A 23,937-nucleotide genomic window follows, 5' to 3' on the forward strand; every position below is an offset into this window, starting at 1 on the left:
TGCGGTAAAATCATTTATAGAATCGCATCACCCTGATTCTGCAGAAAGGACAGGAGATATTGTATTTCATCGCTGGAAGATTTTTATCACCTTCGCATATATTAGATATGTTATATCTTCCTTTAAGCATTATTCCTCAAAATCGTCTACGCAGCCGACCCAATTCTTGAGGTATTAATACGTTTTTAATATCTTTTTTTTTTCTGTATCGGTCCCTATCTTTACGAGGTATGTTGCTCACCTCTTTCTATCCGTCTCTTGGTTATGAATAACGACTTTTGTTGGTTTGTTTGTGATTGTGTGTCATTATCTGGGTTAGTTGCACACATTGGCATATTGATAGGTAGGTCTACGCCTGAAGTTCCAGGGTAGAGTGCATGAAAGATTTTTCTTTTCTTTTGTCTGTCCAAAAAAAAAAAGCAAAGTGGTACAGGCACGTCATACTATCACATGATAAACATTGCGAGCGTACAGAAAGATAAAAAAAACCCCCACAAAACAACATTAACAATTCGTTATCAAATCATTTTAAGATAATCTTTAGGTGATTTCGAACGCTTTATTGATGCAGATTCTGATAAATCTAATTGAAAATCGTTCAGACCCCTCCTTTAAATATTTCACTTCTTCATATACGCGCAGCTGTATATTCAAAATATCGGGACAAGCACAGAACACACAATTTCTGCTCGTCTGAAGCATCGTCGCTAGTAACAAACGCAAAACTTCATAAAAAAAGTAATGTTCAAGCATATTCGCGTTGGATGCGTGCCACGAAAGCCAATATTTTCATACGATGAACAAAAGATAAAATGTCGGCTGGATTTTTCATCTCAACGTCAATACTTCGAGAATCAAGAAAATGTAAAGTCCGTGGTAGAAAATTTCGGAGTCTTGTTGCAGGGAAAGAGACTGAAATTGCCACCTGCAATGGTTGCATAATATTGCATGCTATTACAGTAGTGCATAGTATCTTTTTTTTTTTTTGGCTAACTATCGCGACCTACTTCATGTTAGTAATTACCATGGCAACGGTGAGGCAAAAGTCGACTACCTGTGGGCACATAGGTTTGTTGATGTAAGAATGGTATCAACAACAAAATGTTTACAAGGGGGTGTTACCAATACAAATTGCTTTCATTAATTCATAACACTACCACTGTGTTGACTTGAGTTATTAAAGATGTCGCCCCATAGGATGAATTATTTTAGTTGAAAAAGAAAGGGGCATGTTTTTGTTAAGCACCTTTTTTTGCCCTTTTTTTACTCTACCCTCTGATTTGGAATGTTGATAATGGAAGATACTTGTCAGCAAATCACATTATGCTTCTAGAGCAAGAAACAAGCAAGAATGAAAACCATACAGCCTGTTCGTCCATGAGGAATAAAATCTTATTACATGTACAAGATACTTTGTTTATGAGGGTGTTTCTAAAGCCTGCAGATATCTCGAGAGTGCGCGCCCGAACGTGGCTTGACATTTTGTCGCGCGAATCGCTTTCTCGTGCCCCGGGACACGTGACTATAATGGTCAAAGGTATGCAACACCAGCCAAGCAGTGATATGGACCCATGTAAGAGTCTTGTTTCATGACCTTTCGTCTGCCACAGTTCCTTCTAAAGACCATTATATTATACGATTGCAGGGTGAAGAGGAAAGTGTTGAACATGCCATTTGGATAGTATTAGAAACAAATAAGTATGATCATGTGACGTGATCTATAGATCTGTATTTAACCCACTAAATCTCAAGTTTAAACACTTGGCGCTGTAAACGAACGTATTTTGACGGAGTTTATAAAGACTGTAAGGTAAATGTGTATCCACATTCTTACTGGCTTCATCAAAGTTACTTTATTCAAAGAGCTGTAAACCTTTGAAAGAATCTACCTTCGTCACCGTCCGTAATACGTCTTCCGTACCCGCACCATGGGGTGATATTCATACGAGTCTTCTATCTTTCTCGGACCCGGAATGTTCTTTTACAGTGCATGACTGAAAAGTACACCGTGCATCAGCATCATAGCGAATGCACACCTGTAGTTTGGACGCAGTGCAAGGAACACCATTTCTCCTGCTTCCTATGCCTCACATCACAAAATACTCCCACTGTTCGTCACATGAGGAGCATATTATACTGCCGGACATATCGCCAGGAAAGTATTCCAGTGGGTTATATCCGCGCTGCTCCGAAAACGCCGTGAATTCGATCCACCGATGCATCAATTAAGAAAGAGAGAGACAGAGAAAGAGATAGAGAACGTGAACGAAAAGGCCAACAAGAGGGAGATCGCACGCATGGCGATCGAGGAATAAAGTTGGCTTCTCCTAAACGTTCGGTAATGAGGCTGACTAATTATTATTTGAATGTCGTTAAAATGAACGCGTATGCTATTGATTACTTCTATTTCCTACTCGATGTTGTAACACAGTGCTTTGAGCACTGGGATGTAACGGAAACTCTCTCTCTCTCTCTCTCTCTCTTTGTGTCTCCCTCTCTCTCTCATGACAATTTTGACTGAAGTTTCTCTTTATCGCTTGGTCTACTTTTTATCTGTACAATGAGTCAACCAAGGAATCTGACAATTATCCGTCCTTTTCACTGCAGAAGTCGCCAAAAGTTAATTTCGAACAGCCATGTCCATTGAAAACTGTGATGACAGCGTAACAACGACCTCAGAACTCTCTGAGTCCGTAAAGAATACCGGAAATAACCACAGAAATAGTCACATAAAAACAGAAAGACACACCCCCTCCCCAATACAAACAAAACATGAAACAAACGACTAGTTCAGGCAAGTTTGCACAGGACGCCCGAGTGTAGATAGCCATTCTCCATCAAGTCTGGGGGAAAATGATAATAATTGGGAGACGTTCAAGGTAACGACAGGCGTCTTGAGAGCAACCTCTCGCCGTCACTCTTGGCAGCACCATAGACAAACCGATCAGGATTTGGCAACGGATCTCGAACGACAGTAAATTGAGCTTTGGGAGGGTATAAGATTAATAGGTATTGCTAAAGCAGATAAACGAAGTCGGTATCAATTGAAAATAACGCAACGGGGAGAGAAGGGGAGAGAAAGAGAGGGAGAGAGAGAGAGAGAAATACACGGAAAAAACAATTGGTATATATATATATATGAAATTTATACATGTATATATATATATATATATATATATATATATATATATATATATATATAGACTATGACATTATACAGATACATTTGTATATGTCTGTTCGTATACGCACCATTATTTCCCGAGGACTATTATGCACTGTGCGTCTTAATTTGTGTGCATTTCGTTTGTTTATTTGTTTTTATTCTCTTCACAGGTATTCTATCATGCTGTGTGCCTACCCAAATGATTTATTGAGTCTTCACAAAAAAGCACATGAAGATTAGGGAGCAATGGAATTAATTTTTCTTCGAAATAAAGGAGAGAGAGAGAGAGAGAGAGAGAGATGAAAAATGACCACAGCATCTCAGCTTTGTGATTTTAGATGTCAAAGTATATTATTAGAGTCACTGCGTATTTTGTTATTCATTTTCATTCATTGCAATTTCTTGTTATACAAGCTAAAAAAAAATAGCACTAAGCTGTTTGTATCACGATTTGTGGGCGGTCTCAATAGGAGACAAGGTAGTCTTCTTTCAAGACTCATCAAGTCTGAATCATAACATTTATCATAGGAAAATGAAGACTAGTGTGACATGTTTTGAACGTAAGGGCAGCGACCAGCGCACTTTTGAAAAGTGCAGGAGAGAATATGGACCTCTTTTTGTCAGACTCATTCATTATAATGGTAAGTTTATTGTCAAAGAATGAAAAAATGGCATGTATCACACTGAATCGAAGAGCCGTCAAAACAACCCCTCCCCCACAGTATGAAACAGACAGACAGACACACACACAAACATGCACACACACCCACGCACACCATCACACACGCAAACAAACGCACACATGCACACAGAAGCAAGGCAGGCAATGTGAATATTGAAAATGTGCCGTAATTCGATGCCTCTTTTTGGCTGGAATCATAAGTTTGTCTACATGACATCTGAAATATAGAGAACGAAAGCTGATAATCATTTACGTTACATAACTTGTGGAGTGGTGGCACTGCTCTACTTGCTCTACTAGAGCCAAAGGGTTAGATATGGGTGTCATTAATTTTGGCAAGGAAGGACAGTCTTCCCTGCATAAAGAAAAGAAAAGAACTGTAATAGAACAGTCTCGTTGTGTGGTTTCTTTTTTTTTTTCGGGAAATATGGTAACATAATGTTCTATTTCATTACAACTAGACAAAATTAGGAAGTGCATCTTTTTTAATGTAAAAACAAAAGCAAACGTTCATAGATTCGAATATCAATCCCATTGCTACAGTTGTTCGTTTTTCGCTAAATTAGGGCATGAAATTCTACATTAACTAAAACAAATTCTCCTCCAGGGACAGGTAGACATGGTAGAATCTGATCATGTAAACGGATGTATAATATAACAGAGCACAGATGCCTTTAAAATCAAGATGAAATCCCTCTGCGGAGATGTGAATGAAATGTGTTTTATACAGTATGTAAATTAATATGCATTGCGTTCGATTAACGTATTGCCTAAACATAAATCCATTAATCCATACATCATTTAGTGACGCTATATGTTTTCATTATATTTGGATTATTCTTGTTGCCCATGTATTGTCGCGATTAAATTGGAGGGGATTTCTTAATTTTGTTTTTCTCTTCAGGAAGAGGTACGACTCGAGTGTTACCATTGAACATGACGATTAAACTCGTGCAATTAATTAAACCTAACTTGACATGCGAACAACCTATGATTATGATTTCTGCTTTGAAAGAGACATCTAACAAAGGTACAAAGGTCTTGCTATCATTCTGTGATTGTTACGAACATTAATTGTTGCTTATAAAGGACCAATCCATGGTGAATGGAGCATTAACAAACTTCCATCACTGTAAAGTGCTCCGCTAAATTCCAAAGTTTATTACTAATTTGTAGATGGGCATTCAGCTAATGAGGGTAGGGACATTCATTCATAATCGTAAAGTGGCTTAATTGATTAAACATTCGCTCACTACATCATAGCAGTCCTTCTTGCGATTTGTGATGATTAAAGAGGAGATGATGAATGGTGAACAGTTGGTGAAGGTAAAAAGTACAATCATTCTTCGCTGGCTTTTATAGCCACATATTTCGAGGAGTCAGTGATAACTCTGCAAACTTTACCGTGGAATTAAGGTTGTCTCAGGCAGTTTCTGTACAGTTGTTAGTGAACAGGACAATTTTCTTTTGTCGTTGTTTTTTTTTCTCTTTTTTTCAATATAGTTGAAGGGTCATGTGCTGTAATATACGGTACCGTCATCTGGGGAAATGAACTAGACGTATTCTGTTTACCAATGGAAGGTTGTGTTAAGTGCTAATACAATTACAGTAGGCAATTCAATTCAACCAATTCAATTAATCAACTAGGAATTAAATGAAAAGTAAGGTTGTCACGGTTATGTATCGCGAAACTGAATTCAGTTAGTAACGTATTTTTACCAATGGCTCAAAATGATAAAGTTGCTGATGAACTAAGGGGGCCATTCTTATGTTTCAATCATTACGTCTCCCTCTCCGCCCCCCCCCCCCTCCTCCCTTCTCAGCAGTTTTTGAAGTCCCAAAACAGGAAACTAAAACTCTCGTTTCCTCGAGTATTTTTCAAGGTAAGTTTCTTTTCAAAGATGACATGATTCATTAACCTGAAAGTTGTAGATTTGGACAAAATATGACACGTAAAGAAGGACGGTAACAGCTTATTATTTACTATACAATATCATAATCACGAAAGTGCAATAATGGAAGTGCTCACACATGAATGAGAACTCCAAAAATATTGTAGTAAAGTGAGTAGTACACAAAAAAGTTCTCTCACTGTCGCAGTGAAAAGAGAAGATTTAAAAATGGAAAAACACTTAGAAATCTGTGTCTAACTTTTCGCATGCAGATTCAATGGTCCTCCAGTAATCGAATAAAATTCAACCTTCCACTTTTGAATTATTTACATAAACTGTAACTTTACATGAGCTTGATGCGATATCGGGTTTCCTTTAATACGCATCACACGATGCCATGAGCACGCCGACAAACTTCGAAAACTTCAAGGACGAAATTAATCGCGCGATGTTCAAACATTCAGGGTGAATCAAAGCAACTGACATTTTTCGAAGTGATCCCCATTTTCAAATGAATTGGCTGCCGAATTCAAGGTAACTGTAAATGAAGATGTTTCAAGCGATTTTCCTCATGGATAGATCAAACACATCACGTCAGAATGTTGACTCCATTCTCAAAGACAGCACAGCGTCTTACCATTTTCTGTTATCATGTTTATTCTACTCATACAACTCAAGAGATTTTTATACGTATATTTCCCCGATTAGATTGCTTGCATGGTTGAATTAGTGTGACATTTCGAAAAGGTTTGTGCCGCTTGCTTTTGAAAGACTACAAACCAAAATTCCAAAATTATTTCATGATTTTTTAGATGCTTTTCTCTAAGTCGGCAAGTTCTTGTAGCAAGACGAATATTCTTGATTTGTCATAAGCATACTACTTTGTAACTTCAAATGTCACTCACGTACAGAGCCACAGTAGTAATAAACCATGCTCACTCGCACACACTTAAGTACGAGGGGACTGCATTTTACAAGCTAGGCTTTTTAGCAGTCCCCTCCATTTCGACTTTTTTTCTTTGTTACAATTCAGTTACAGATTGTCCATGCATTTCTTCATCTAAAGTATGTTTTGTTTCATTGTAAACACCATGCATTTAAATCTCATTTGAATATGCAAAAGTTATACTGTACTCTGTTTTGTTTATTTGCAAGTGTCATATTGTGTAATTTCGTCGGAAATGAAATAAAATGAAATTAAATGAAGTACCTCTCATCTCTCATACTTGTTTTTAAGCCTTTAATCCTTTTAATTAGTTTTAATTTGTGTTAGTTTGTACTCAGCAAAAGAGGAAGCCATTTAGTCATTCAACAGTGCTTGTGGTGAAATAGTTTTCATATCATATGAGAATTGTAGAGAAACATGACAATAAATAATAATTACCATCTTTTGTGAAGGCTGGTGTCGAAGTTTTTATTGTATTGTAGATATGCTTTATTTTAATGATAAAAAAGGACTGGCCCCCCATAGCTCCCTCTCTATCTCTCTCTCTCTTCTTTTTAGTTCATTTTTTCTTCTCGTGACTTTTGCATGGATTTTTCCAATCCTCTTTGCGTAGGGCTCTCTTTTCGAATGAATTCATATATATAAGTTTATATCTTTTATATCTAATCGATTTAATTGTTCATTGTCGTAATTATTGCTAATGAAAAATTGTGATATTGGAAATACAATTCTATTTGAAATCAAATTCCTTAAATCATCGACAGAAAATTGAGTGCAACACAACAATAAGTAAATTGCGCATGTTATCGAATGCAGGATATTAGATCATTTTCAATACAAAAGCTTAACTAGCTCAAAGCCAGATAGGTTTCATTTTTTTTTTCTATTCAAACAAAGGTAGCTAGCTAACTATAATAATTCTCGTTCACATAATACTACTCTTGATAGAATGATTGCAGTTCAGTCGCACGTCGTTGCACTATGGCTAGAACGAGGAATGTCACGTGGTGAATGTCTCCTGGTGATATTTCAAACAATCGGGAAAAAACCCTATACATTGTGAATGTGCCATTTGACATAATGAAATAGTATATCAGTCTGTGGCAGTTGCTTTATCAGATGATTAGAGTTCCTGTAACATGTTGGTACTGTAATTATTGACGAGGCATGATTTTCTACACGTACAAGAAGTTTTTCATGATTGGACTCGCAAACGCGTGTTGCATTTTTATTGCGAATAATATAGAATGTAGGCATAAACCGTATAGCGAAGGCCAATACTGTTTAACTCTTAATGTGCCACGTTCGCACGTCTGACTCAGTCGACGGCTTGCCAACTTCGCATATTCTGCTCAACAAACAAAGCCGCCAAGACCGATCGATAAACCGCTAATTACTGCTAATCCCGCGGCACAATGAAAGCGTTTCTTGTGCTTTTGTTCCTGTCGTATACGACTTGAATTCTATGGTGGTGGTCGACTATCAATCGATGTTCCCAACTAGATTTGCTCGTACATTCTACGTTTCTGTCACGGTTTTATGTGCAAAAGTCATGTCTTTACAGTAATGTAGCAACTGGTCATTTAAACGAAAAATTGAAAATAGATTCGTCATACAATTTATATCATAACAAAGTTTGGCATTCCTCCTTGACTTTGCCTACTATTATGCCAATCTTAACAGAAATTTGAAGAAGTTATACAAATCGGAAAAGCAGAATTCTTTCTCAATTCTGACTACCTTCGTGTCTCAGAATAACGTGGCACACAGGGGGTTTCCACCATGGCACATAAAGAGTTAAGCAGCATGAGATCAATAAAACGTTTCCATTCAACAATTTGTGACAAATGCACTTCATCTTGCTCTCTTTCCTCTTCATATAAAGGTCGGTATACTTCGATCGTAATCAAGGTGCAAACGAGAAGGATTTCTCGTCATGACATCACCTTTGACACCTTCTTCACACCTCGAAAAGAAAAGTGAAGTCACGGTGGCCACACCCACATACACTTTCCCTGCTTGATTTCATAAGAGTGGTGTCAGTGTGACGAGGCCACAATTATTCAAGTGTTTTTCTTTCGAGAATATTCGAGACTTTGCCTACTGTATGGTCAGTCATCCGTTATGTTCGACATTTTCTCGATACGGTTTAAATGGGAGATGTTGAGCAGAAAGTTTTGTTTCCACGCTATTTCCCTTTCCCTTTCCCAGCGGTTGTTTTGATTTTCTTCTTTTCCCTGCTGATTACACGCCATCTAAGCATGATGTGTGACGCCCCCGTGCACACTTGCGTGTTCGTGTGCGGGCCGGTTGTTCTGTTTGTGATCACGTGACGTCCAACCGATGTATACTTGATCCGTCTATCTGTCGTGTGAAACAGTTCTTGTAAGACTAAACACTTCATTGACAATTTACGCCTTCACGCCAGCAGTGTAACTTATGTGTCAAGCCTACCTTTACGTGTATATACAAAGACGTAAATGACACCCATATGTTTTAATTCCCCCTCAATCTCTGTCTTCTTTAACGTTTCTCAACGGCCAATCCTTATTGTTTACCTCATATCTCTATGAATCCTTGGAATTTAAATGCACTTCCGAGGCGTGCATTCCCTATGTGCCTCTGAAGTGCAGGGGTCAATGCGGGAATTTGAACTGGGCTGAAGTCACGTGGTCAACTCTGTAAGTACCATTATACAGGCGCCGCCATGGCCGTCTTGTCAGATATGCTCCTCGATACTTCGCAATATATCACTGTCATTCGCTAAATTTTTAATTAATTGAGTTGCACTGGTTTTATACCTCTCCTCCTCCTCCTATAAGCAAAGCGTGTTATAGCGTTGATGTATCAACTTATGATTTTTGGATTAAAGCTATTCCTCAGTGCATGTCGAATATAGTATACATAATCAGGAGTGTATACGTCTATGTGTGGAGGGAGATAATTACGTAGATAAGTAATGTACGCGCCGTAAGATTATTGTGTGCCATACGATGGTTGTTGTTTTTCGATTACTTTCTTCTTCTTTATTTTAGCGGAACGGCCTTGTATTCAATGCTTGGGCTTATTGGGAACGAGCGCCGGACTGATCCGGCCCAGCTTTTTCTTTTTTTTTTTTCCGCGAATATGGGAAAGTAATAACGGAGGAAGAAAGACTCCTCGAAATACTTTGCTGCGCATAAGATATATATACATATATATGTATATATATATATATATATATATATATATATATATATATATATATATATACAAATATATATATATATATATACATATATATATATAATATATATATATATATAGTCTACAGAGAGTTTTCATTTTTAGAATGTAGTCTGCCATCCAATATCTCTGGGCTTAAACGCTCGCATATGGGATTTTTTCTATGATACCAGGGGGGGGGGGGGGATATGGCTGCCCGGCATTTGAAATTCTTGCGAAACGCATTTGCTTGCTATAGAGAAAACTGTTCAACAACTCGTTGTCAGTGATTCTGCCCTGGCGATAAAATAAAGTTATCATCCTTTTTAATAATCTTTATTTTCAAGACAGAATCTGGGTTGGACAGCAGTGCTCCCAAAGGCGCTGTATTTGTCGTCCCGATGCTGGCCAACAGACTGTCAACAGCCAGGGATCTGGGGCTCACACGCCGTTGAACGAGTTGCATATGGTGCCCGGTCTCTGGAGAGAATATATTTTGGGGACAGAAAGAAGAAGACTCTACATCCTCTCGGGGGAAATATGGTAGACGAACAATTTGACAGCCAGCGACCCCCATTACAGAGGTTAGCTTCAAGATGCGTGACTGAATGTGTCTGTTACTTCGTCTAAGCGAAAGTTGTCTTTTTTAGTCACATAATTACTTGTCTTCTTACGATGCCGCCGATCATGGTGATGTTTGGAAAAGATTAATTTTCAGGACCGCGACTTGAACCCTTGATCTCTCCAAGTAAGAAAAGAAACATCCTTCGTTCTCCTACTATATTCATAGCGGTAGCAGATTGGAATGATGCAATCAACGTGCTTATCATTATTATGCAATATTATTGCGGCTGTCGGCATATCTTTCCAAAGGTGCTCTATCGCCTAATAATGTGATTTAAATGAAGATCGTTATACTGCTATATTGAATATAAAGAATACAATGACAAACACATACATAATGTCCGTACTTTCAAAAATATTATTTCATGCTCTTTTCGCATTTGGCTCCGACAGCTATGATACATTGCACAATGAATTACCCATTAACGCGAATTGCTTCAAAGTTTTACAGTGGGTCACATGAAAGAGAACTTGCAAAGTATAGAATATATAAAGTATAGTATAGAAATTATATAGAAAGTATAGTATATATGAATTAGAGATGATAACCAGGCACAGAGAGCGGACATCACGTTTTACACAGAGTAAACATTATACTGTAGTACGGGTACAATGGGAAGAAATGGAATGTATAATAAAAGACATTAATGTGTACAAACATATCCTTATTATCACCAAGAAATCTATTTGACAAAGTTATTATTGCTTTTGAGGGTTTAGTTATGGTGAAGAAACCTTACTCTCACTTGAAAAGTGAATATTTTGGGGTTTTTTTTGTTTGTTTGTTGTTTTTCTGTTTTCAGTACACACTGTAGACTGACGTGCCATAGAAAACCCCGTACCCATACAGTCATCAACACATCCCAGTACATGGTTAAGTAAAACAGCACGTAGGCCTATACTGGTGATGAACAGTCTTTGAGTAGCAGTTTCCAAGGGATGTATGCTGGTTTAACGACCTCAAGAGTATGACGCGATTACCATCAGTCATCATTCTTATGCGGGTTCATCCTCCGCACTGAGCTCTCTCCCGCGCACCTATTCTCCTTGACACGTGGCCTGCATTCGCTGCTTGACAGTCCTCAGTCGCTCGATCGTGGCGCCGCGCGCCGCAGACAGTGGAGTCCGTGACGCCTGGGAAGGCAATTCCAGCACGTTGTGAATGGACATCGTGACTGAACGCATCAACTTTCAAGCTTGGTCTCCCTCGAATAGACCATGGTTTGAATGAGGGCGAGTCAAGTGAATGAAAACGAAGTGAACTATTACAGAGGGACTAGATGACTGAATAAGATGTGATGTGACTAGTTCATATTTGGTCATTTCGGTGTAAAAGGAGTCCAAAAATCACTATTAAAGACAAACTTGAGACGCACTGAATTGAAGTACCTGAACAACTAAAGTGCAAGTCTTGGGATTCGCGTAGTTCCACTTAAGCAGTTTTATTCTAGCAGGTATACTCAGAGGATTGATAATCCTTCAGGAGAGAGCGGTATCTAAGCTTTGTTTTTGCAAGGTTGACCATAAGTTTCTTCGCTCATGGTTGGCAGCTTTCCTGCCACTTGTCGAAACAAAATGTTATGAACGAATCGTCGCGTTCTTATTTCATCATGTCGAATGTGTTTGTTTATGTCTTTGTCTTTGTGTGTGCGTGTGTGCGTGTTTGTGTGGGTATGTATGTGTTTTGAATAAATTTCCCAAGAAATTTGGTGGGTAAGTTTAATGCTTTAATTATAAAAAGATACATTTGAATAAAATATCGGCGTATTGTTTTTCGAATGATCCACGTCTTACGAGCTCCGTTTTTTCAGAAGATTGTTCTTTTACATCACGATAATTATTACTTCTTTTACCATTGCAAAGTATGCATTTTTGAACATTCATTCGTTCATATATGTTGTATAAAACCTTAAAATTTGCATTTTATCCATTTTTTGAAAATATTGATAAGGTAATGTATCATTGTGTTTACATTTTCATTTGTGAAACGCAATTGAATTGAATGGAACAGTATTTAATTGAATTGGATTGGATTGAATTGAATTGAATTGGATTGAATTAATTTGTAATGTTGCAGAGCCCCAAGGAAAATGTTCTGAATATTGTTCTTGATGATAAGAGTGTGTATCTTAGCTTGTTACAGCAAATTACATGAGCAAAGTACTGTATATTGCTTGGTTCTTCTGACATTTGTCTGTGTGTTGACGCTTTTATCGCACACCTCGCAGCACTCTGGTATTACTAAGTAGTTTTCATAGTTCACTGTTCGAGCATGAGACATCTACAGTGACGACTACGATAAAGGGAGTACTGCGCTTGAATGAATCACGCAGCTAATCTCAGAATATGTCTGGAATTTTCCAAAATCATTGTGTTTTTTAAAGGGGCTGTACAGTACTTGTTGAGGTGGGGATTCATGTTTTGAACATTCCTAAGTGAGATAATGAGAAACCTCCTATGAAATATGAAAAAGCATGTAATTTCAAGAAGGATTCAACGTTTATTTGATGAAAATTGGTTTTCAAATGGCTGAGATATCCAAAAAAAGTGATAATAATAAAAGACTACAGGCCACGCCTTTTATTAGGATCTCTTTGTTTACCTTGTTTTTGGATATCTCAGCCATTTCATAACCGATTTTCATGAAATAAACTTTTGACACCCTTTAGAATTGCATGCTCTCTGACATCTCATAGAGTGGTTTGAAATATCTCGCAAAACGTTAAAAGCTAAATCCTCACCTCGACCAGAACTTTACACACCCTTTAAGCTTTCTAGTTGTAGGGGCCTACGTTACACACACACACACACACATATACAGACACCACAGACACAGACACACAGACACACACATATACAGACACCACAGACACAGACACACAGACACACACTCACACAAACACACACACACACACACACACACACACAAACAGACAAATTATGCGCAGCCACGTCAAAAAGACTATTTTCAATCTAGATTTTACAAGTATTCGCCATACCTGCATGGGGATGAAGTAACTATTTGCAGTGACTGCACGCAACTCCCTACAAGGATTCTTAATGTCCTTGAGATTGATTTGCATTTTACTCTGCGAAAGAAAAATAAAAAGCACAACCCACTGAAACAATAAAAATCATCTCTCTCTCTCTCTTTATCTCTGTCACCCACGTGCAAACGGAACACTTCTTGAACATGTTGAAAGGAGTCTTAATGTCCCTGGTACATCCCGCCATTATATTGCATACTTTGCTACTCTTGCCATGCTTGCTCTGAAAGAAAAAAAAAATACCCACACCAACCCACCCAAAGAATATCAAATCTAACTCTCTCTATTTCTGTCTCACACACACACACACCCTCGTCCACACACATCACACACCACACAGAGGTAATTCATATGATGATGACCTGGCAAAGTCTGGCGGAGATCGAATGGACGTGACGTCACGAACATGACCCAGCTTTCTGTGCAATGGAGGCAAATTCCTCGCGGCAGGCACTTTCACCCACGGGCATGTTATATTACCTTTCTTTCCACATTATTACAACATCCTACACCGTCGCCCATCCCTCAGCTTCCCTAAGAAGTGCACAGACCTCTCTTCGTCACACCGGGATGAAAGAACGCGGTGACATGAATGAAAACTAAGGCATCTACGGGAACAGGAAATTAATAATACCAACGACAACAGCACAATGTAGGATACTGTTACGGGTCCACGCAAGTCTAGAGGGATATTGAATATTCTGATGTTATATTAAAGAATTAAAAAAAAACCAACAAAGAAAGGTTACCTGAAATTATGTTATCATACATGCTGATTGAAATGCTCGAATTTCTGCTTCGTGTACGTAGATAAACCTTTTCCCTCTATCTAGAGCAACGTCAATCAATGTGACATTTATCATTTTGCATCAGTGTATCAGCTCATCTCATTCAACAACTCTTTGTCATAAGTCCTTTTTTTCAAAGGTTGTTGAAAGATATACAAATAAAGGGGGAAAAAGAACAGCGCAGTAATTACATTTTCACATTTGAGATCATATGTGAAATGCGTCATATTAATGTCATTTGGGTCAGCTTGCCATAGATTATTTGCCTGCAGGCGGTTGATGAAAAGAAAGAAAAAAATCAAACATTCGACCAATGAGCAAGCCTTAGCACGTGGCAGGAGGCACATGCGGTCGTGGAGTCAGACACATACAGCGTTTTTCCTCTCGGCTGCTCTAAATATAACTATTTCTGTTCCTCAGAGCGAAGAATGAGAGATGATCTTGATGAATGATACATAATGATTGACGGAAATGGTTACCTTTTTGCCTGTGTTGTATGACAGTAAACAATTTGGAAGGGGCGTTAGAACTTAAGCGGGACAAACACAAGATAGTAGTTGAAAATGTGTGTATGCAGTTTAATCGATACTGCATTTCTACACAGGGAACATACTGTTCAATGTATAATGTCTATGGCGTAATGTTGATGACATATAAAAGATAAGGTACTTTTAGACACCGTTTTCAACATGTTTTTAACTGAATTGAATGTCAGGATTATTCTCTATATAGCCGTAGGCCATACATAAAGTTTAAATGTCATTTCATTTACATAATTGTGATTGTATCCATGTTTTACAGTAAGCTTTGTTTTTCTGTTTTTCAGTGGATTTTTCTTTTCCATTATCATGATCATTTACTTTCCTGTCCACCTTGTAAAATATGAGGTCTTTCTCACATCAGACGTTTGTACGTACATTTTGTAATAATATAGGCCTTGCGTGTCAAATTGTACGCAAGGCATTGTAGCCATGGTATCTCTGACAAATTGTTACTCCAGTACAAGCCATATGAATTATGAAATGAAAACCTTTTATTTTGTTTTAGCCTTGTGTTGAATGGAGATAAACTATAATTGCATTGAATTTAATTTCATTGAATTGGTCAGTCTGTTAAGTCTTTTTGTCTGCGAATGTTGTTAGAGTTCACAAAGAGTAATTCACTTTGTTGAAGTTTGCTGTCAAGCCTGATAATTACACAAGCGTCGAGAGAAAAACACAAAGTACAGAGGGGACACAATTCAAGACTAAGATTCCAACGCAGAAGCTTGAATCTTAAAGGTAGGGAATCCCATTTGCATGCCTTAAATGAAGAGTTGTATAAACACAGTGGTATGTTGAAGAGGGTATCATTTTAGAAACTCCCATAAAGTATTGAAAGTGGAAGGTAACATTTAGTACATTTTTATTGACCGTTAGATTTTGAATTGAATTTTTTTTTTCGGGGCTCACCGTAAATTCCAGTACATTACTAGGCTACCTTTGCAGACCCATGCACTGCATGTGTATCCATCATGTATATTTTGGGAATAAAGTTCATCAAAACTTACAAACATTTCTATATACATTCTTGCCATACACTCTATATGTTATTACATCAGCTCTTATACTTTTAGATTTGTGTTTATAGATAAAAAAAAAATACAGAACACTGCAACAAAAAGGCTTAAGTGTGGCTGACACACAGAACTACTGAGTAGTTGAGTTTTGTGCATTATTCAAATTGCAGATAACTGTTGACTTCCAAATTTCTAAGCAGTGGCCTAAACAAGTCCCCTGAGGTTCATATAAATGTTTTGCTGCATTTTGGGAGTTCTGTAAAAGGTATCCCCTACCTTTAAACCATGGTTTCATATGTTCCACCTTCGTGAATACGGGTCAATATGTCTGTACATGGCTTGTTTCTTGTTCTGAACATCAAAAAGTACTTCATCTCATGTTGTAACTACTTATCTAAGCCGTATATTGTCAATTGTTCGTCACAAAAGTAACGGACTGAAAGTGGATACCTTCCCTATAGACAAGGATGAGTCGAGATCATATCGATTTGAAAATACAAGTGCATCACGACTACTTCGGTTTTGATTTAAACGGTTGATTTTGTCTCGGGTGAGCGAACAGCGAACGAAAGCTTGAGTTGTTTGCTGCGTCCCCGTTTCTCAGGTAACCCGATCGCGTCGTCAAACTCGACGGTAATCGATTTCGTCATCGAGGAATTGACTTTGTCGTAGGAAGGCGTATTCGGATGGATGTAACGGCGAGCAATTCGGTGTCGAGCAGTTGTGGGTGGGCAGGAGACGTCGGAATTAATGTGTTTGTCAGGAAAACTCCGTTTGCCAAGTCATTGACACGGGCAATAGTCTGCGGCGCAACCTATAATGATCTCCCATTGTCTTATCATGAATGGGAACTGGCGGGAGAGAAAATATACAGTATGTTCCACCCGGTCAGTTTGGAAATGTTATTGAGGTAGTTACTCCACCCCCCCCCCCCCCCCCCCTCCCTCCACTCAAATACCATTTGGCAACCTATGGGTTGAACTTTCCTTAATATTTTCATTCGTTTTCATCTGTTTATGGTATACATTGGTATATCTTTATAGTTAACGTATTTTGAGAACAAAGGGCTCCAACTTGTCATGAACTCTATGAACTTTTGTTCAGGAACTTTTGCGTACAGGAATTTATCAATCTTCTGTCTTTAGCATTGCTTATACTAGTAATGCGACAACTCTGCAACGCTGCAATGTGCTATCGTTTGTCTTATTCATCTTCTCCAATTTCGGAACAGGACTTAACTATACTGCCCAGAAACGAACGTAACAAAATGCTCCACTTTCACGTGACCTGTTCAAGGCAATTGTAGACTGTAACTTGCCAGTCCCATTATGATAATCATAAGACATACCAAACTCAAACTTCGGTTGACAGATGTTTGGTTGCTTGGTGACAGTCGTACAGCGGTTGATCTTGTTCCGTTGTCTAAAGGACAAGTTCACCTTCATTAACATAAGGATTGAGAGAATGTAGCAATATTAGTAGAACACTTCATTGAAAGTTTGAGGAAAATCGGACAATCCGTTCAAAAGTTATGAATTTTTGCAATTTTTGTGCAGTCACCGCTGGATGAGAAGACTACTGCAGTGTATGATGTCACATGCGTACAACAATATAAAGAAAATATAAAGAGAATTTCACAAAATTTCATCTTTTGAAAAAAGTACACTTTCCCTTGACTCGTTTCTGACATATGTTATGGGTTACAGTGGCGTATCTGGGGAAAACGGCGCCCGGGGCAAGCACGAAAATTGCGCCCGGGGCAAGCACGAAAATTGCGCCCCTAATTTTTGAAAAAGTGTTCAACCCCATCCCCATCCCGGTAGGGACTACGGTAAGTCCACATGATGCTTTTTCAAGCACTTAAAAGGGATCTTTTGAGGGTAATGAATTTTGATAGATTTTGGCGAGCGAGCGCAGCGAGCGAGCCGAAAAAATTTTGTATTTCAGCTTACAAATATGGAATTCTTGTAATTTTTTGCTTACCAAATCTTACAATTCTAATCAAGATATAGTGAGGCCTTATAGATAACGATTTATACCCAAAAACTGAGGACTTTAAAAAATACTCTTAAATTAGTGCGCGCGAGTGAGCTGAAATTTGTATATGTCCTCGTCATCATCACTTGTTGTTCTTATCTTTTTTTTTATAAATTTTGGCGAGCGAGCGCAGCGAGCGAGCGGAAAATTTTTGTATTTCAGCTTACAAAACATGGAATTCTTGTAATTTTTTTGCTTATTAAATCTCACAATTATAGTGACGACCTTATAGATAACGTTTTATACCAACAGACTGAGGACTTGAAAAAATACTCTAAATTAGTACGAGCGAGTGAGCCGAAATTTGTATGTTTCTGCGTCATCATTACGTTTTGTTATTATCTTGTTTGATTTGGGGCTTTTTTGCGCCCCCCCCCCCTTGTTGGCGCCTAATTTTGATCCAATTGGCGATCGCTTCAGAACGAAAGAAATTGCAGCCGCTGCTCCGTGAAACATTTTGCCTGCTAGATATAAAATGACATGTGTGAACACAATAGACACTGTCATTTTGTCATCATCACGTTTTGATCTTACCTTCTTTTTTATATAAATTCTGGCGAGCGAGCGCAGCGAGCGAGCCGAAAATTTTTGTATTTCAGCTCACAGATCATGGAATTTTTGTGTGAACACAATAAACATTGTCATTTTGTCCGCGTCATCATCATGTTTGTTTTTATCCTGTTTGATTTGGTTTTCTGCCCCCCCCCCCCACACACACACACACCATTCTCCCTCCCCCCTTCCGGGCGAGTTTTTTTTTTTTTTTTTTTTCATTTCTTTTTTTTCTTCTTCTTCTTCTTCTTTTTTTTTTCTTCTTCTTCGTGTTTTTTTTTTTCCTTTTTTTCTTCTTCTTCTTCGTTTTTTTTTCTTTTTTTTTGCGCCCCCAAGGAGTGGCGCCCGGGGCACGTGCCCCCCTTGCCCCCCCCCCCCGTAGATACGCCACTGATGGGTTATTCCCATTGCCTTTAAAAAGAGGCAAGTCAAGTGCTCTTTTATTATGCGGAAAAAGTGAAAATATGTTGAATTTTCTTTACATTTTCTTTATACTGTTGTACTCATATGACATCACGAACCTTAGTAGTCTCCTCATCCAACACAAAAGTTTTTAAAATTCGTAACTTTTGCATCGATTGTCAAATTTTCCTCAAACTTTCACTGATGTGTTCTACTAATATTGCTACATTCTCTCAATCCTTATGTTAATGAAGGTGAACTTGTCCTTTAAGTATTATTATTGTATTGTCCTGAATATCACAATTATTGATCTGTCAAGTTGACGTCTTTTTTCAGTAACATTTCTAATTTGCACGCAAACAAGCAATAAATGCGAAAAGCATTTGATTTTTTCTCTTTTCTTTCAAAGTGCGGCATCTCTCATGTCTTCAGGTAATTTTTCGTTATTACCGGACGTTCGTCGGTGCAAACGTTCTCTAGATTGTCACGACTCAACCCAATCACCACATCATGACAATCAAAATGTTCCGCTCCATTCCTGGCAGATCGCACCCAAACCATCACAACAATGTTGCAAAAGACCACGATTGGGAAGCCATGTCTTGATCTGAGAGCGATAACTTGCTGCGGACCTCTTTATTGGTATTAGCCTTGTTCAAGGCGCATCACATCTCCCCCCTTAAGACGGGAAGTTATGGAAGAACTTTCCAGTCAAACTGCAAACAGTCGTTACAAACATGTTCCGAAACACGATACATAAAAATGCACAGTTGTGTGTTCATACACTAAAGTGGATTCTTCACATAAACAAGCTCAGACTTAATGAGCCTTATCAAAACCTTTCTTGAGCGTAGGCTAAGTCTAAATATAGATCCACTACCTGCTCGGAACAAGCATGTGCGTATACGCGCAAAACTTTACAACCACAACATTCCTTGTTTTCTTTTCTTCTTTTTTTTTTTTTTTTTTTTTTTTTTTGCTTGGTCATAAATCATGAAACATGTATTCTCTTTAGCTTTCCTGAAATGCTTATGAGTATCAAATGGCCAAACATTTCAACACCTAGTCGAAATCTAAGAAATGCTGCTGGTTCAGAACAAAATACACTGTAATTGTATCATGAAACAATATACCATAAGTATGGACATATCAAACTTCTCTCTTAGCTTGATGTGCATATGCTTGAGAAAAACCGCTACACATATCACTGATTAACCTGCATACACTGACAATCATGCAGGTTGAATACTGAACTTTATACGGTTTTGTTGTTGTATTATGTCACCAATAACAGAAGTAATCTTCCATTCACTATACTTAGTAACCATTTTTACATGGTGAGCTTGTAGCAATCTGACCTTTGATGAAAACTGACATAACAACGCGTTCAGCTCAACTGTTTGGTCTGACAAACATCTCTACATTTCTAATTTCTTGACACTTCTGTTCAAATACCGTAAAGCTTTGTTCCTCAAGACAATAAATGCATGTACAGTGACTAGCGTATAGCAAAACAATGCAATTATGAACACCTGTTATACTCTCTCTGTTTCTGAAACAAGATATCACATGAATATAACCTGGTTATGTCTGTACACCTGTATGGTCTCATGAACCTTACACATTCACAACATTATGAATATCATAGTGTCATAATTTCACTCAGTCGATATCTATGCTATGGAAAATGTGTATAATTGGTCAATTCTGTGATGCCACAAATTCTTGCAGATTAAGCATTTGAAAAAAATGCAACAACAGCTTTTGTGTGCTTGTGTGTGCTTTTTGCAAACAGCAATGCAACTTAATTTGCAGTTCCAATTAATACAATGTCTACATTATACCCTGTATCAAAATATGCTGTATTACTGAAAACCCCTTTCTTCACCATATAAAGCATAAAACATAGCAAAACTCATGCTATATCACTTGAAATGATTTTGCCCTGTTTTGGTGCAAAAATCATGACCATTTGGAAAACATGCTGTCTTTTTCCCTGCAGACAAGAACAAAAAGAATAAATTAAAGCAGTGTACACAATGTTTGTGTCATCATTTCAAAGCAATCAATAACACTCTTTCTTCAACATGAGAAATATAATTTTCTTACAAATGCATGGAAACACATTTCTTTTGTCTCGTATTGTTCATGTTTCCAAGTCATTACCAGTCTTATTATCTATGGATAATAAGCACATCTGTGTCCTTTTGTCCTATCCGTGGAAATATGCGTACTTCTATCTTATCCACGGGACAAAGCGTCTGCAATGACATTGTCTTTTCCACGTACGTGCTGTATCACGAGGTTGTACTCCTGTAGCACTAGCGCCCATCTGGTTAGGCGTCCATTTTTGTTCCTCATTCGCGACAGGAACACAAGCGGATTGTGGTCTGTGTACACCAGCACTGGATACTTTGTAGTGTTCAGGTACACGTCAAAATGACGAAGAGCCATGACGAGCGCTAACGTCTCCTTCTCGACAGTGGAGTACCGTCGCTGATGTTTGTTGAATTTTCTGGACATGTACGCGACGGGATGGTCAACTCCGTTGTCGTCCTTCTGCATCAGGGCTCCTCCTCCTCCTGTGTCACTCGCGTCCACCATAAGAATGAACTGCTTGTCGAAGTTCGGCGCTGCAAGAACCGGAGAACTCGCTAGCATTGCCTTCAGCCGGTTGAAAGCAACTTGACAGTCATCTGACCACTCGAACTGCGAATCTTTCCGCAACATGTTGGTGAGCGGTGTTGCAGCATCAGCGAAATTATGGCAGAACTTCCGATAATAGCCAGTCATGCCCAGAAATCGTCTCAGCTCTCGCTTACTCTGTGGGCGGGGAAAGTTCAGGATCGTCTCCACCTTTGCTTCAACAGGCTTGACGGAACCATGTCCCACAATGTGACCCAGGAACACGACTTTTGCTCGGGCGAACTCACATTTCCTCAAGTTCACCGTAAGGTTGGCACTGGTCAAGCGGTCAAACAGTGCTCTGACTCTCAGAAGGTGGTCCTCCCATGTATGGCTGTACACTATGATGTCGTCGAGATACGCCTCGCATCCCACCAAGCCAGACGTGACGGTGTTGATGAGTCTCTGGAATGTAGCGGGCGCGTTCTTCATCCCGAACGGCATCACTTTGTATTGGAAGAATCCGTCAGGAGTCACGAATGCAGACAGTTCTTTCGCTCTTTCACTGAGGGGAACCTGCCAGTACCCCTTCAAAAGGTCAAACTTACTGACGTATTTGGCATTCCCTACGCGATCAATACAATCATCGATGCGGGGCAAAGGGTACGAGTCTGACTTTGTTTTCGAATTGAGCAACCTGTAATCCGTACAGAAACGCAAAGAACCATCCTGCTTTGGAACCAACACACAGGGAGAACTCCATCCACTCTTACTGGGCTCAATAAGGTCATGTTCAAGCATGTATTGAACTTCCTTCCTCAGAACATCCATTTTCAATGGATTCACACGATATGGGTGTTGCTTGACAGGGGAGGAGTCCCCCACATCAACATCATGCACCACCACACTAGTACGACCTGGTACATCACTGAAAAGGTGTTCATACTCATGGACTACATCCATCACCTGAGCTCTCTCTACTCCTGGAAGATGAGATAATGTGTCAGATAGATTTGCTAACACCTCAGAATTCTTCAACATCAACTGCGGAATTTCCACATCATCACTCTCACTGTCTTCACCATCCACTTCACAACCGATTCCAACCGTAGCAACAGGCTTTTCATTAGCCTCTTCTACATTTTCAACATACTCCTTTAGCATGTTGACATGACAGAGTCTTCTCCTCTTCCTCCTATCAGGTACAAGTGACTGTGCAAGACGCACTATTTCAGGGTCTTTGCCCTGCAATTCAACCAGACTCTGACGAGAAATCTCTGACATTTGACCATGGTCCATATGTGCATCATCACTGCTGCTAGACTCTTCAAGTCTAGAGAAGAAAGTATCAGCCAAGATATCCTCTTGCTCCTCTTTCTCCAGTTCACGAGCCATTGACCTGGTAACAGCACATGAGAGAAACACATCAGGCATATCCTGAACCAATTTCTCTGTGGCTTCGTCAACCACGGGTGTCTTACTTGGGAGAAAGTGAGGCAAAACCTTCTCTCCAGCGATATCATTGCCGAGCAATAAGGTGACACCTTCGACTGGCAATGTAGGCAAAATACCTACTACAACTGAGCCACTGACAAGATCGCTCTTCAATTCGATATTATGAAGAGGCACTCGGACACTCCCACCTTCAACTCCCCTCACAAACACTTCCGAATTCACAGAAGATTCAACCGAAAATGGCAATGTCTTTGCACACAGGAGACTCTGTGATGCTCCTGTATCCCTCAAAATGTGAACCTGAACCTGCTCACTATCAGGCGTCAAACTAACATACCCTGAAGATATGAAAGGTCTGTAATTCTCTGCCACCCGTTCAAACGATGGCAGATGTTCTGTGCGAGTGATAGCAAAAGCATCTGGCAATGCTTTGGGGTTGCTAATCCCCTCTTTTTCTCGCTTCTTCTTCAACTTCCAGCAAGCTGACATCACATGTCCATCCTTCTTGCAATAGAAGCAAGCCTTGTTCGGCTTTTGATCAAGATCGGGCTTGGGAATGCTTGGAGCAACAGCTCCTTTTCTTGGCACACCCTGGCCTCCTTTCTTGCTTGAAGAAAGTTTGAAAGTACCCTTGTGGGTAAGCACATACTCATCAAGGAGGACAGCAGCTCTCCTGGCACCATTCACTTCCCTTTCCTCCAGGTACTGCCGCTGATCTGGCTGAACACACCTCTTCACCTCCTCTAACAACACCAACTCTTTCAGTTTGTGGAAATCATCAACACCAGACGACCTTAACCAGTGTTCAAAATGGGTCTGCTTGTGTTGCACAAAATCAACGAATGTCTGATCATCCCTTCTCCTATAATTCCGAAACAGTTGCCTGTGGGCTTCCGGCACCAACTCGTACGCCCTTAACACGGAACTCTTCAAATTCTCATAGTCAGAACACTCTTGGA

General features: G+C 39.1%; 1 protein-coding gene and 1 long non-coding RNA gene across 2 annotated transcripts in view; both read left to right on the plus strand.

Moving 5' to 3' along the window:
- The window catches only part of LOC140230862 (uncharacterized), a 20,919-nt gene extending 10,531 nt beyond the window's left edge, over positions 1–10,388 (plus strand). Inside the window, exon 3 of the long non-coding RNA XR_011901417.1 lies at positions 10,242–10,388. This is a non-coding gene — a long non-coding RNA (uncharacterized lncRNA). The remainder of the gene's footprint in view (positions 1–10,241) is intronic.
- Positions 10,389–21,661: 11,273 nt separating this feature from the next.
- Positions 21,662–23,937, plus strand: part of LOC140230583 (uncharacterized) — a 90,062-nt gene continuing 87,786 nt past the window's right edge. Inside the window, exon 1 of the mRNA XM_072310725.1 lies at positions 21,662–21,848. Coding sequence (XP_072166826.1) covers positions 21,662–21,848 — 187 coding nt within the window. The remainder of the gene's footprint in view (positions 21,849–23,937) is intronic.

This window comes from Diadema setosum, chromosome 7 (assembly GCF_964275005.1).
Source record: "Diadema setosum chromosome 7, eeDiaSeto1, whole genome shotgun sequence".
Taxonomy (NCBI): domain Eukaryota; kingdom Metazoa; phylum Echinodermata; class Echinoidea; order Diadematoida; family Diadematidae; genus Diadema; species Diadema setosum.